Source organism: Notothenia rossii (genome assembly GCF_949606895.1).
Source record: "Notothenia rossii genome assembly, chromosome: 10".
Taxonomy (NCBI): Eukaryota; Metazoa; Chordata; class Actinopteri; order Perciformes; family Nototheniidae; genus Notothenia; species Notothenia rossii.
The window spans coordinates 49,369,866-49,384,195 of NC_136908.1; the positions used below are offsets into that span (position 1 = coordinate 49,369,866).

At 39.9% G+C, this 14,330-nt stretch overlaps 3 protein-coding genes across 5 annotated transcripts; all 3 read right to left on the minus strand.

Annotated features, from left to right (window-relative positions):
• Window positions 1–1,733: 1,733 nt before the first annotated feature.
• On the minus strand, window positions 1,734–3,570 carry spi2 (Spi-2 proto-oncogene). The gene is made up of 5 exons (XM_079653961.1): window positions 3,168–3,570; window positions 2,985–3,069; window positions 2,811–2,887; window positions 2,581–2,719; window positions 1,734–2,205 (listed from the first exon to the last, which is right to left on the minus strand). The coding sequence occupies exons 1-5, from the start codon at window positions 3,168–3,170 to the stop codon at window positions 1,913–1,915; spliced, it is 597 nt and encodes a 198-aa protein (XP_079510087.1). The 5' UTR covers window positions 3,171–3,570; the 3' UTR covers window positions 1,734–1,912.
• A 107-nt stretch (window positions 3,571–3,677) lies between these two features.
• spic (Spi-C transcription factor (Spi-1/PU.1 related)) lies at window positions 3,678–7,383 on the minus strand. 2 transcript variants are annotated; one of them, XM_079653957.1, is made up of 5 exons: window positions 6,101–7,383; window positions 5,868–5,955; window positions 5,544–5,665; window positions 5,355–5,463; window positions 3,678–5,273 (listed from the first exon to the last, which is right to left on the minus strand). In XM_079653957.1, the coding sequence occupies exons 1-5, from the start codon at window positions 6,101–6,103 to the stop codon at window positions 4,801–4,803; spliced, it is 795 nt and encodes a 264-aa protein (XP_079510083.1). In that variant the 5' UTR covers window positions 6,104–7,383; the 3' UTR covers window positions 3,678–4,800. The 2 variants fall into 2 exon arrangements, with proteins under 2 accessions (XP_079510083.1, XP_079510082.1); XM_079653956.1 differs by having other exon boundaries at window positions 5,355–5,466; window positions 6,101–7,382.
• A 2,208-nt stretch (window positions 7,384–9,591) lies between these two features.
• On the minus strand, window positions 9,592–14,289 carry LOC307021642 (uncharacterized protein). Of its 2 annotated transcripts, none has more exons than XM_079653960.1 (2): window positions 14,011–14,289; window positions 9,592–10,759 (listed from the first exon to the last, which is right to left on the minus strand). In XM_079653960.1, the coding sequence occupies exon 2, from the start codon at window positions 10,493–10,495 to the stop codon at window positions 9,851–9,853; it is 645 nt and encodes a 214-aa protein (XP_079510086.1). In that variant the 5' UTR covers window positions 10,496–10,759; window positions 14,011–14,289; the 3' UTR covers window positions 9,592–9,850. The 2 variants fall into 2 exon arrangements, with proteins under 2 accessions (XP_079510086.1, XP_079510085.1); XM_079653959.1 differs by lacking the exon at window positions 14,011–14,289 and adding an exon at window positions 13,660–13,895.
• Window positions 14,290–14,330: the final 41 nt, after the last annotated feature.

Below are 14,330 nucleotides of genomic sequence, written 5' to 3' on the forward strand. Positions count from 1 at the left end.
ATCCTTAATGCACTACAGAAGCAGGGGAAGAGGGAGGAAATCAGCAGGTGGGCTTTATAAAAAGGGAACAGTGTTGTCATTGTCCCAGGTCTGATGCTGATGTAATGCTCTACTACAACTGATTGACAACATTTACAGAGCACGTGGATAAACAATATGAACAAGTTATATAAAAAGTTTCAGAGGGAATATTGCGACATGCCACAGATATCCTTTTAATCCAGGGGGAATGCTGTCCAAGGAAAGCAGGCTTTTTAAACCAGCAAATAAATACTGAGGTGATGACTGGGCGGTGTTTATATGGCTTATACTGAGAAAGCTGCCATAGACCTTGACATTTGACATGTGTATCTGACGTGAAAAGAGAGTTTCATTGTGAATTACGTCATTTATGTTGCTTCTTTGGTCCAAATTAATATTTTTAGCACGTCAAACAACAAGTGATAAATCAGATGTGGTGTCCGATCAAAGGTTGCGAAGATTAAACAACAAGGCTGCTGGATTTGGACGAGCTCCAGCAAGCCTGGACAGTACCAGGTGTCTGCAGAGAATCTAACAATACCTTTACCACTTTAGTATGTTAATGATCTGAACATGGAAGTGCACTTAAAACATTCACATTTAAATCCTCAGACAAGCCAATAGGACAGTCAAGACAAGGCACAGCTCTATTTTAGGGGCCGTAGATAATGTCTGTGCACAGGAATGCCGCCTATATCCACTCTCAGATATTTGCTTGAGCAATCATAGCAAAGAGAAAGGTCCTCAAAATGAGTCACATGCAGGCGAACACATGTCATGTGATTTGGACGTTTTTAATTAAGAAGTTTCGTACATGACTTTTTGTATGTGGCCTTTCTTGGTAACAGACACTCATAGCTCAGTTCACCCATTTATAACCCGCAGTGGGCACCAGCAGTAAATACTAGGCTTAGGGAGGTATCATGTGGGTCTGCTACAAACAGCACAAAACCATTTGGTATTGCCCGGGATGGCCGAGGGTTCACATCACAGAGGCGATTTAGCCATGAGGTCACACCACAGGGAAAGGGAAAAGAGGCAGAGGGGCTTTGAGATGGACTACACTGACACCCTCTGGATCTTTGCAGCCAGCCACAGATTGTACATAAAGGAAAACACACTCACAACAGGCGAAGAGGCACATTAGTCTCAGTAGGAATCTACTCAATGGGAAACCTGAACTGCCTTTTGAGATTTATGTTGACCAGTAAAATTACTATGTGGTTGGTTGAGAAATAAATCTACTGTTGCTTTTAGATAATTTGTATATTACTGATCTAAACACGTACTGACATGTTATACACATTTTTATAATGTGGTTTTTCTTTTCTTATTATTATAATATTAATGTTTTACGGCATTTGTTATGTATGCCGGAAACCATAGAAAATATGAATAAATGATGATAAGGGTTAGGGTTAGTCAATTGCAATATTATACAGTATATAAAAACTACTTTAGAGAAGTCTTGCTGAATTCAACTTTGTTTCCATCTATACTGTTGTTTTATAGTCTTATACATATTAATAATAGACAATCTAATCCTTATACTGTAATTCACAATATAGTGTGGCTAACATGTTATCTTTTACCTTGACATACTAAACATAGAATTAGCCTTTATCTATTTCAGCTAAGAACAATTCTTACCTAAAATAATATAAAAACACAATAAAATGTTGACAGCTTTGCAAGAGTGAAATATGTTATTTATTATTTACACCATAAACTCAATGCATGTACTATCTAAAAAGAACTGTTTTTTAACTCACAATATTGACACACTTGAAAGTGTTAGCTTTTAGATTAAATATAAGGACGAAAAATAGGTTTATATATATGATGTGAAAATGAGCTATACAAAATCTAGTCCACCCTACAGATCACCACGTTAACACTTCCGCAGTAACATCAGTGTCTCTTGGCTGAATTGGTAGGTGAGCTTCTTCTTCACCTTGAAGATCTCTCCGGACCGGGCGTAGTTCCTCAGGGCGCGGGACATCTTCTGGTAGGTCATGGGCCTCTTGTTGCCCTTCCTCTGTCCCCACAGTGCCGCCACCTGGTCCTTGTTGGTGGAGGAGAAACGGAAAACGCCGGCCGATGCTGGCACCCAGGACACGCAGTGGGCCATGTTCGGATCCTCCAACATCTCAAACAGAAAATGAAAGAGGCGCACCTTTCCACCTGCAACCATGGAGCAAACAGTAAGTGGCTACACCTGATAGGGATTTTTAAAAGAGGGCATTTTGGAATATAACAGCAGCTGTGCCACTTTAAAACAGTTGGTGCTGTTACAGTTAATCATTTCCTCAAATACAACAATTCCCAGAAAATCTCCACATCGATGGATGCCTTTCAGTCGAGAGGGTATGGCTGTAAACACTGCGGTTGTCTGATAGATATGTAAAAAAACCACCACAGAGCTAAGCCATGCACAGCTTAATAGTTTTTTTACAGTAAAGGGAAGGTCTCTTATTTGCTCTCTTGGTATTGTTTCCCCCAGGCTACTAGCAACCAGAGCAATAACAGTATCTAGTGACCAAAAAAAGGAGAACTCACCACTCCCCGCTGTGTGTTTGGTTGCTTGTGTTGTTGATACAAAGTTTGGCAGTGACCCACGCTCAAACAATGTTGCTGTTGTGTTGTGGCTGAGAGCGTGTGGAGCGACGTGTGCCAGCAGAGGTTCATGTTTGTTGATCTTTGATAAAGAAAAACAATGATACATTTTGCACATTTTACAAAATTATAAATACAGGTGCCTTATGGGGAAAAAACATTGTAATGCTTACAGGTGGCTCATAAAACATCCAGCGCTGCTCGCACGGTTCTGCTTCCAGAGTGGAAAATCTTTCATCAACAGGCGCACCTGCAAACCAATACACATCATCCACTGTTAAAAGCAAAAATGAAGATTAAGTTAATCTTTAGGTGTTGTAGTTTCCTTTCCCAGGCTTTCCTCTTACCTTTTTCTGCAGCATGTTGTCTGTAGTACTCCTCTAGGAACTCTAGGATCACCTCCAAATCTGATTGAGACTCCTGGTAAGAATTCTGATGAATACAAAATAAATCAGCTTTGAATACCTAATAACATTCAACGTTTTGCCTTGGAATTATATTTTAAGGTAATACTTAATGTCATCCTTTACCATTGCTGTTGAAGTTGAATGCAGTACAGTCCTTGCAGTTTGGCAAATTTCACAAAACTGACTTTGAGACGCTCAAGTGTACGGACTCTTATTATACCCCCCACAGCAGCGGGGCTTTCTGCATAACACCAGACGTTTGCTACCCAATGCTCACAGGAACAATGACCACCATCCCACAAAGCCCCATCACCGGCACCAGTCAACCCATCAACAAAGCCTCCCAGCACTGACCACATCCTCCCCGCTGAAGCAGATAAGACCGGGCCTGAAGGCAGCGTCTACACAACGCTCTCTTTTCAGGAAAAACACACTTGCTGCCACATTTTTCCTCACAGGATGTGTCTTAATTTCAGATTTTGTAGTGCGCTTGTTGCAATATTTCAATGGAGACGGTGCCAAAATCTTTCAACACGCTGATAATTTCACAGTTTTCTCTTTCGTGACAAAAGACGTGAGTGTGGCTTTTTTTTATAAAGTCAGTCAAATAAAACACTAGTGAGAGTACAAAGATAGATTTATTGGTTTTATTCAAATAAAAAGGTTAATACAAAAAATGGCTCTAATAATAGCAAACATTTCTTTATACACAATAAGATAATCAGTATACAAAACAAGAACAATTATTTACATTTCATAAGGTAATGCTTATAACTGGTTGTTTAAAAAACAGGAGCCATAGACAAACTTATAAGTAGAAATTGTTATAATTTTTATAAAATAATCCTCATTATCTCTCCCACGTCTTGTAAAGACCTTAGAGTTATTTTTATTGCAACGGGTCAATTGTTTAAAATGAACACCTGTTGCAGGTGACCTATTTGTTCACCTTTTTATGCTTCTAGCTGCCATCTTATAAAATAATATATATATATTTTTTAAAGATAACTTTTAATTCCTCAGACTAAAATGAAAAACTTAACCCTACGCCTTTTTCCTCATAAGTATATGTAAGCATCGTTGAATATATAACTGCATTTTGTCCTTTGAATATTTCTAAATCATTCTTGAAAGTAACATTTAGGACATTGTCAATCAAATCTATAGAAATAGAATATACATCTCTATTCTTTATGAACTTTAGAGAAGTTTCTCAAACTATTCATTTAGTCATTTTTAAAGTATTTACAGTTGATTTACAGTGAAACATTTTACTGGCAGTGTATACAGTACATCCACAAAAAAAATGTTTGACATAAAACGTAAATTGACTAAATATGGGCTCAGTTTTCGAAGACCTCCTGTTGAGTTCTTGTTAATCAGACCCTTAATAAGAGCTTCATTACAAATGTGCTACCATAAGTTGCAGCACAAATAGAAGCATGATTTCAATTAAATCTAATTATATCCAAATGTTCACTTTTCTGTTAGATTTAGGTGTTTATTTTTATTTAAATCTAGGGGTTATATAATTCAGCCCTCACATTTACAATTTCATTTACAGTAACACTCCTCTTTATGGAACATACACATTTGATAATAAAGGTTATTTAAACAGCTTTTATTACATTAATAGCCCCATAGCCTGTAGTAGATTCAGGGACTGGATGTGGACCCAGAAGGTTTGAGAGTGGAAAAACTGAAGTCTTTGAAAAACCTTATTAAGTTATTTCCCCCCTCAGTGATCAGAAGCAGCTCAGAGTTTGGTTGTGTTTTGTGAAGTGAAGCTGGAGGCCAGGTCATAGTCCTCCTGCAGCTGGTAGTGTCCGTACCAGGTGTGCCAGTCGGCCGCTGCAGGGCCGCAGTAGCTCTGTTCGGCGGGGCTGGGCTGCCGGGGGTGGGCCTCCTCCTGAGCTGCCGGGCGGCAGGGCAGGTTTGCCGAGCCCAGCCTGTGCAGGATGTCTGGGTTGAACTGATACGTGAGTTTGCGGCGCACCTTGATGATCTCCCCGGTGCGGCTGTAGTTTCTCAGCGCCCTGGCCATCTTCTGATAGGTCATGGTCTTGCGGTTGCCCTTGCGTTGGCCCCAGCACTCGGCCAGCTTCTCCTTGTTCTTGGAGATGAAGTGGAAGGTGCCGCTGCTGTTATCCGTCCACTGGATTGAGTCGCCCATGTTGGGGTCATTCAGTGCTTCATGGAGGTATTCATAAAGTCTGAGCTTCTTACGACCTGAGGAGATGGAATTGGTCGTTTTAGAGATTTTTAAATTTTTAAATGAATAAGGTATGATGAACACCTTAACCTGATTACCTGATTTGCTGTTCCTCTGTGGTGGTAAGATAGAGTAGAAATGAGGCGATTCATTGCAGTGCACAGAGTGACCCAAGGAAACCTCCGGGATGACCTGAGGCCAGGACTGCTGCTAAAAGAGAATCATTTCAAGTCAAAAATACGTTTTTATATCTTAAACACAAATACAGATTTTTGTGAACAACTTACAGCCATGTCATTCCATTCGTAAACTGGAGTCGGTACATCAGACGGGTGTGTGACCAGGCAGCAGGAGATTTGACACTGCAGAGATTGCTGCTGCGAACCAAGAGTCTCATAATATGTGTACTCTGAAATGAAAGAAAATACACTAGATCAGATCATTGAAAGTGATACAATTAATTATACAGATTAAAGAAAAGAGAGGAAGATGTGGATTTATAAGCATAACGTTGTGCATTGAAAAATAAATTAAAATAAAATAACAGAGGTTTGATAATCATGTCTTATTGCAGTAAATTATGCAACCATTCTCAGCTATTTTTACTGTACCTGAATTGTAATATGAATTGTTTGAATGCTGTTGAATCACATCAATTGCATCCTGGAAATGTTGGTTGATGTCGTTGTCCATGGACGTCTGCAATAGATAGAAAGCCTTATTAGCACCCACAAATATCTAATCTTTAATCGTATTTTTTCTCGGAAAAAAAAAAGTTAGATAATACAAGTCAAAGGCTTTAAAATGAGTGTAATGTAAAATGTATAGCATCCTATCAACTCACCATCTTGCATGTCTGAGTGTTGCCCTCGGTTCAGGTGCGCAGTGTGTGGACAGGTATATATATGTAGCAGACCTCCAATACCTGTTCACCGTTCAGCTTCATGAATAGGTAGAGGCCGGTCAATTTAAATTTGAACACTTCTTCTTTTTTGGAAAACAGACACTCGAGCATCACACAGTCCGTCATAGGGGAGATCACAATCTACCAACAACATAACCTCTTTTATTGCAACCGTGCACCAGGAATACCAAGAATTAGAGTCCTGACCTGAAAATTTGCATACGTCCGTGATATGAATCTAACATACACTTCTATAATGTTTTTTTTCTGTATATTGATATTGAAGATCATGGAATTGCAGGAAATGTTCCTCTGTGATGTTTTGTTTTCTGTCATAAAGTGGATCAATGTAAATTTGCATAACATTTGAGCGTGCGGTGGGGCTTTTAAAATACAAATATTGCACATCCACTAACTTATAAATCAAAGGTGGTAAACATTGTTACTTAATTTCCATTTTAATTGAATGTTAAAATGACAATATATATTTTACGTTTTGCATATTGCATATTTCATCAGTAAATGTATTAAGATGCAGTATTTATCCTGCAATTATAGCATTAAGTTGCACAAAAAGAAAGAAATGGATGGAAAATAGTCAAATATGAATTTAAAAGCAACATTAAAAATCACTTATATTCCTCACAAAGCCACACAAATAATATTGGATATTGCTAACAGGAACTTTTTTTCTGTCTTTACTTTATTACTTGTTTTATTGTTTTCTAGCTCATCATTTCAGAGACGTTTTTTACTACGGCCTGATTAGTTTTTTTAAGAGATTGTTTATTGGCTGCCTCTTAAAGTTACTGTAAAAATTGTTTTGAGTCATTAAATCCACTTTTCATTAAAAAAACAGGCTCACTATTCTTCACTCTACAGGTGTGTTAAGGCTCACTGTGCAGCTCAGGCCAAATAAAAAAAAAAAATATATATATGTTTAACTTGTTAACTTTTCAATTAACGAGAACGCCATAAACGCAGCTTCAGATAAAAATGATTGTAAAGGTTAATGATCTAGTGATCGCTGTTAAACTATAAGCCTGTTTTTTCCCTTATATAGCCAACACCCCTGTTCAAATAAACACAGGGCTTTTTGAGAAGTGCATTTCTCTCAGCCGTGGAGTTTTAAATATCAACTGACTTGCTCCTGAAGTTCCCCTTTCAGCCCCGTTATGTGTAGACGGCGGTGAGGCCTGAACGCCTACCTGTTAATGTTATATAGGTGTGTGTGGGTGCGTGCGTGTGTGTGTGCGTGTGTGTGTGTGTGTGTGTGTGTGTGTGTGTGTGTGTGTGTGTGTGTGTGTGTGTGTGTGTGTGTGTGTGTGTGTGTGTGTGTGTGTGTGTGTGTGTGTGTGTGTGTGTGTGTGTGTGTGTGTGTGTGTGTGTGTGTGTGTGTGTGTGTGTGTGTGTGTGTGTGTGTGTGTGTGTGTGTGTGTGTGTAAGCATGCAATTAAACATGAGGGTAGATCATGTGTGTTCGTGTGTGTTTCCTGCCTGTGCAGCACGCTGATAAAAAACAAAGAACCACAGACTTACACACACACTCCTTCTGGCCCTTTGTCCATTCAGGGGGACATTTCTGTCAAATTAAATCCATAAATTTAAAGACCACAACCTTTCAGCTGCAGCTGAAGCCTGCCAGATGTTTGCTGCTACTGCTGCTGCTGCAGGCACTGTGAGAGCTGGCTCCATTAGATCTGTCTCTGGGGTTAGGGTTAGGTGTTGTAGGTGTTTTTTCCTTTTTAATATTGAATAGATCACGTTCTGTATTTACTTGCAAAGGTGTTGGATGCTTTTTTCCTTGGTTGACTTTTTGAAGTTCTTTCATGCCTGCTTTGCAAGGTGGGCTACCAGGGAGCCCCTCCTCTATTCTTTTCTATACCAGGGGTTTAACATGTCCCCTGAGACAAAGCTAACACTGAAAAACTGATACGTTGACTTTAATTTGATGTATTAAGTCAACAGTTGTCACATAACTGTATTAGGTTAGTTGAAAGCAATAATATTAAATTAAAAATAAAAATTATTAGGTTCAACTTAATATCATTGCTTTCAACTAACCTAATACAATTATGGGAAATCTGTTGACATAATACAATTAATTAAAGTCAACATTTCCTGTCATCTCCTACATTAACATGCTCAGTTTTGCTTTAATGACGCACTAAGACCTTTGACATGTTGATGTTTTCAAAGCTGAAACAGCTTTTAAAAAGGCTAAAAATAAATTGAAAAAAAACAAAAAAAACATTTAACATTATAATTTTATAAATTGTTGTATATTTAAACTATTCAAATAATTTTCTGAGTTTTTATCATCATTGTAGCCATTCTTGCATTACTCAATAAAGTGCATTTGTTGCTATGTGGTTAGGTGTTTGTGTGTTTGGAGAGAGAGATTCCTGTTTGTCTGTGAAGGTGGTACAGTATGTCTTTGTGGCAGAGCAGACATGCTGTACATTTATCTTTTCAAACAGAGCAGCACTTTCCTTCCTCTTCTCAATTCAATAGTTGCGTGCATGTTGGCAGCGAGGTGGGAACGGCAGGCTAACCGCAGCACTGTCAACCCCATTGTTCTTCTTTATTTACTGGCACTCGACGAAAATCAAGAAGTTTCAAACCCACTGGTATATAATTAGGCTATCGGGATAAACGCTGGTGTGACCACAGAGTTATAATCATTAGCTAGGAGATCACGTTTGTGTCCTCGGGAGAAGCATCAGAAAAAAATAGATTAATAGTAGATTAAGACTGCTTCACTGTGTTTCTGCACTTTTTTTTAAAATTAATATAATATAATCCCAGTTAAACTTTTTATTCTTTTGCAGTGCAAACAAAATTGCAAATTTCACTTTTTTCTAAAAGGATATATAAATCATAGAAATGGCATGATAGTTAGGGAAATAGAAGAATAGAGGTTTCTTTATTGATTCATTCTTAGTTTAATATATTTCCTGAAAAGTTGAAAGCTGAAATATTGCAGACTGTCCAGCAGACGGCAGGACAGGGCTCTAAAACGAACACATATCACATTTCACCCAAATTCCTGCCCTGAGGAGCACATTATCCGATGTCCAGATGCAGGCCTGGGGGTTTTAGAGACACCTTTTATAATGGACCTGCAGTCCAAGGTAGTATTGTTCCATCATTTTTCAAAAATGACAATATAGGTGATTTTTCTCCTTTTGCTCTATCCCTAAAAGGCCAAGAAGCAGGTTCATTTTACAGTGAATTGAAGTTTTGGAAGTAACTAAGTAGTTTTGCTCAAGTACTGCAGTACAAGTCATTTGGAGTTTACTTTTCACGAGTATTTTCCTTTGCAGGAGCACTCTAGAGTAATATGATGTAGCTTGGAGAGTCTAATTGAATCCCTCATGTTGTTTTCTGGTGAAGTAATAAGAGACACAATCACACAAAGAAACATCAAGTTCAAGTTTCAGGATTCTTTAAAATTCTACCTTCACATGATTTTACATCCAGGCTTACATGTTAGAGATCAGAGATCAATCGTATACAGAAAAACAAAGGCCATGAGCTGAGGTAGCACAAAACGAATCTGAAAAATCTAATTAATGTGTCTAATAATAACTACAATACAAAGAGTAAAATCCAGAACTCAGAGAGTTAAGTGGAATATTTTCATTTGGAATAGATTTACAAATTTGTGTTTAAAGGGTGATTCTAGTTCTACTTCCTACAGTAGGCCACAGCACCATAAGCCACTATCCCCACTACTGCGACCAGAGCTGCGCCTCCACACAGCAGCTCCGTGGAGCTCAGAGGGGTGCGAGTCTCTGGCGCAGCGGGCGGGGGGGGCTCCGGCTTTTCTGGTGCTGCTTCAGAGGCTTTGGCTGAATGTCCCTCCACATCCGACAGGGGAATCTGTGAGAATCGTAGCTGCTCATGACTCTCTGATAGAGACTCTGCTGCCATACGTGCAAGGATAGAAGGAGGTTGGAGCCCCTGAGTGGGGTAGAGCTCCTCGGCTTCAGAGCTTGTGGTTGAAGGGACCGGGGTGGAGGTAGTGGAGGGGGGGTCGAACTTGACAATAGGCAGAGGAGGCAGCGCCATGGGGGGAACCACCTGCATGAACTCTGCCGGCTCCTTTCTCTTGTGCGGCTCCTCCGCTGACACCAGGAGCCCCTCGGTTTCCGGGGCGATGAGGTCCTGCTCCTCCTCTCTGAGCTCCACCAGCTCCCTCTCCCCACCTAAAACACTCATCACGCTCGTCTGCAGCTCGTCGTCGTCTTCCTCCTCCTCTGTCCTCCTCACCGCCTCCTCCTTCTCTGCCTCCTCGAGCATCTCCGCCTCCTCTCGCTCTAGGTGGACCATGTCAGAGTTGGAGGAGTGGTTCTCCTCTCCGCCCAGCCCCTGGTCGTCATTGCTGTCCAGGCTCTTGGTGTCCTCAGGGTCTGCATCGCCCACCGTGGACCAGGACTCTGCCAGCAGGCTCTCGCTCTGCCAGGGGGCCAAAGTCTCTGCGTGGATCAGAGGCAGAGCAGCAGAGGTGGGGCTGAGGGAACCAGACTCCCCATCTCCTCCATCCCCTCTGCTGGACTCGACTGGGGCCTTTCCCTCCAGAATGAAGACCGGCTGCTGCAGAGACAAAATAGATCTTCAGAGGGGGAACTTTCAGTTTACTTCAGTTTCAGTGTGTGGGATTTAAATATCCCTTTCTTTACTGCAGTAAGGAGCCACCGCATGGACACCCATGTACACTAACGCCATTGCCTCTTTCAGGACTACCGCCTCGCTCAACTCATACAATACTAGTTATCAATATTGATAACCACATTCAGAAGGGACAACACAATTCAGAAGGCTTCTTCAGAACCACAGTGGCCTTTTTGCTACGTTAAAACTTGAAAGGCCATATGTATTGACAGTGTTTATTTTTTCCTCAGAGATATATCATTTATTAATCCCAAATTGGGAAATTATTTTGTTACAGGACCAGTGTGCTCAACATTAAAATACAAATACTTAAAAAGTGGAATAGAGTTAACAATTACAAATAAAATGAAAATCTAAAATAGTATATCAAATATAAACAATATTAAAAAAAAGCTACTGTAGAAACATGACAGTGCAACATAACCCAACCAATTTTTTTGTTTAAAGTTGTTTTAACACTAATGTAAACATACAGTAGCACTTATATTTCATGATGTCATGTCAAGTGACTCAAGTCCACATTTCTTAAACATGTTATGTTTTAATTCAATCACATGTACATCATTAGTACCCTTGATAATGTAATTAGTACATTATGAAAATCTCTGACTTCAAATTGATGCAACAAAATAAATTGTGGCAGACAGCAAGGCATGATATGACACAGAGAACCCAACACAAATACTGAACTAAAGAGTGATAAATGTTTCAGCATAACTAGTATTTCTCCTCACAGTGGCTTTAGTAAATAATGATCTGCAACATGCTTACTTCAACAGGTCAGTGTTCTCAGTGACATCAGTGACGCTGTGGTTGGAAAAAGTTGCTCACCGACTGCTCTGTATTGCAGCGGCTGTGACTATCTATAGCCTCGACCTGCATATCTTACTATGTTTAGGCACTATATACATCTCCATCTGTCACCCAAGAGTGGAAGCTATTCCAGTGATTTTACATTACGTGAGAATCCTACAAGTAGGAGCACAGCGTGGGAGTGACATATTATTGACTGTCTGAAACACCAAAATTCAAGCAGCCCAACACATTGTTAACAATACTTTGATAACAACATTTGATGTCAACTTAATACAATTTCTGATGAAATTTGACCACTCTTGTGTTTTTTTGTGTCTCAAGGTGACCCTCCTCACCCCTTGTGTCACGTCTCAGCTTTGATTGCATGCAGCATTTGCCCCCATGCCACCCCAGAATAGATACTCTTGCTCTTCACTGTATGTTTGCTCTGGTTTCAGACCACTTCTCATTACAGAGGTCAGGTGTGAGCCCTCTGAGGTATTAGAGATATATCTCCTGAGACCTAGTTCCAGATGAGATTGGTTTTGGATTGGATCTAAATATGTAAGAACCTGTATCTTAATGTCATTTCTGGAATACGTTTTCAGAACCTCAATCAGTCCAATTTTTTAAGCTTCACCCAGTGTTGTTGTAGCCAGAAATATTATTAGTTTTATTCAGATGTTAGATTGTGATAGAAGGCTTTATCACGTGACTTTGTTTTTCTGATTATTGCCTAAATAATGTGGGCAATTTAACTTTTTGTAAACAAGAATAATCGATAAGAGTAGTGTTTCCAAAAAGAAATGCAATAATGTATCACAAAACACTATCCTGCTTAAAAAGAGATGCATTCAAGAAATCCAATGCTCCCTTTTCCTTTGTTAGACCCTAATTATGTTTGTTTCAAAATCTAAGGTTAAGAGTTAGTTTATCCAATCTTTAAAGTCTTCCCCAATCCACAACTATTATTATGTGTAAAAAAGTCCTATCAATATATAAAGTGTGTTCTTACATTCATGATTTGTATTACTTTCTGTTATTGCCTTATTCCCGTGCATTCCCAGACTAAAACACTATTTGTTGCCTCACAGTGGAAAGCAAACCCCTTCCTTCCTTCCTGTTGCAACAGCTTGGTTACTTTTTGTGCAATAAAACCTTCTGAAACTGAGTCTAGCAGTTGGACAAAATCAATAAAAACAAGCTCCTTTTGCCTTGAATAAACATTTCCAGTACACAGTGACGACTTCAAGAGCTAAACGACCTGATTATGAATGCTCAGTGTGTGTTAAAGCTTTTGTTGTGGTATTCATGATGAGGATATTTGGTATGGTCTCATACTCTCATGACTTAAATCCTTTGATGTTGGCTCCACCTCTTCCAGAGTGAGCAGACTGTGAGAGACACCCCCCTGTCGTCACCCATTTAATGACCAACAGCGGCCATATTGTCTGACCCAAGCTGTGTGCCCTGTAGACCTGAAACATTAAAGTTGGTCACCCAAACATTTGAAACGTTCACAAACAGAGTCTCTCCTGTGTCCCTGCATGCACTGAAACCAATCAACCCTTTCTCCTCGGTGACCCTTCTTTTGCTTACTGGCCTACTTGAGTAATTGGATTTCCATTGATCCTATCCTAGCAATAACAGACTCATGGTGAAGTAAATAATCAAGAAGCTTTAAGGCACTGTATATGTGCTAAAGTGAGATGAGGACAGAGGGATATCAGATAAAATAATTTACAAAAGGTCAGCTGTCAATGTCAAAGTGCAGGATCTTGTTGAGATAAAACAAACTAGCCTCTCATGTTAGCTTCTTTGCATTGTGCAAGGTGAAGTTTTGTCCTTCAAAACATTAGTGACCTGTAATGACCCTTGACATGTTTACATATGAAACACTTTTAACAAAGCCTGACAAGCAAAGGAGAAATCAGATCACGTTCAGATCAGTATATGCATTCAACTTTCTTTCTTCTGATTTCAGACTTTGCTAAAAACGTTCTGCAATGTAAATAAAAACAGCATACCTGTGTCTTCTTGGTGACGGTGGTGAACGAGATGCTAAATGAGAAGCAGACACTGGAGATCAAAGTGAGACGTGCATTCAGACACGAAGCCACACAATAACAGATAGGCAGACATGCATGCTGGAGCTGGCACAGGACTAACAAGATGGACAAGCTGTGCAAAAGTCTCTCCCCCTCCCTCTCCCCCTATCAGTCTCTCTCTCTCTCACCCACCCCACTACCCAAATCTATGACATAACAGTTGGCTGGAGAGCAGGCAGTAGTGACTTTGCTGGCTGCTCAGAATGAAAAAGATTAGGAAAATGCAGGTAAAAGGTGAAAAATGATTTGAATGTTTCAATCAGACTTTACCCTGTGAGTTCACAGTCTCTGGAGGGTCTGCAGAGATCAGTGGGTGAGTGTTTTATTCTGGTAAACAAGCCTCTGGAGTTTTATGTCCACTGTCCAAACAGCATATTATCAGTCAGTCCACAGTGTGCTGCTGTGACACCAAGTGGAAAACGCATGCCAGACGAGGAGGAGAAGAGCTATTTCTAAAGCTGAACTTTCCATATTCTACTTCCCTCTGCTGGTGAGAGGTGTTACAAGAATGGAAACTATGCCAGGGGAGGCTTTTAAATGGTACACCTGCATGGCAACATGTACAAGATTGTAAAACAATGAAATAATCA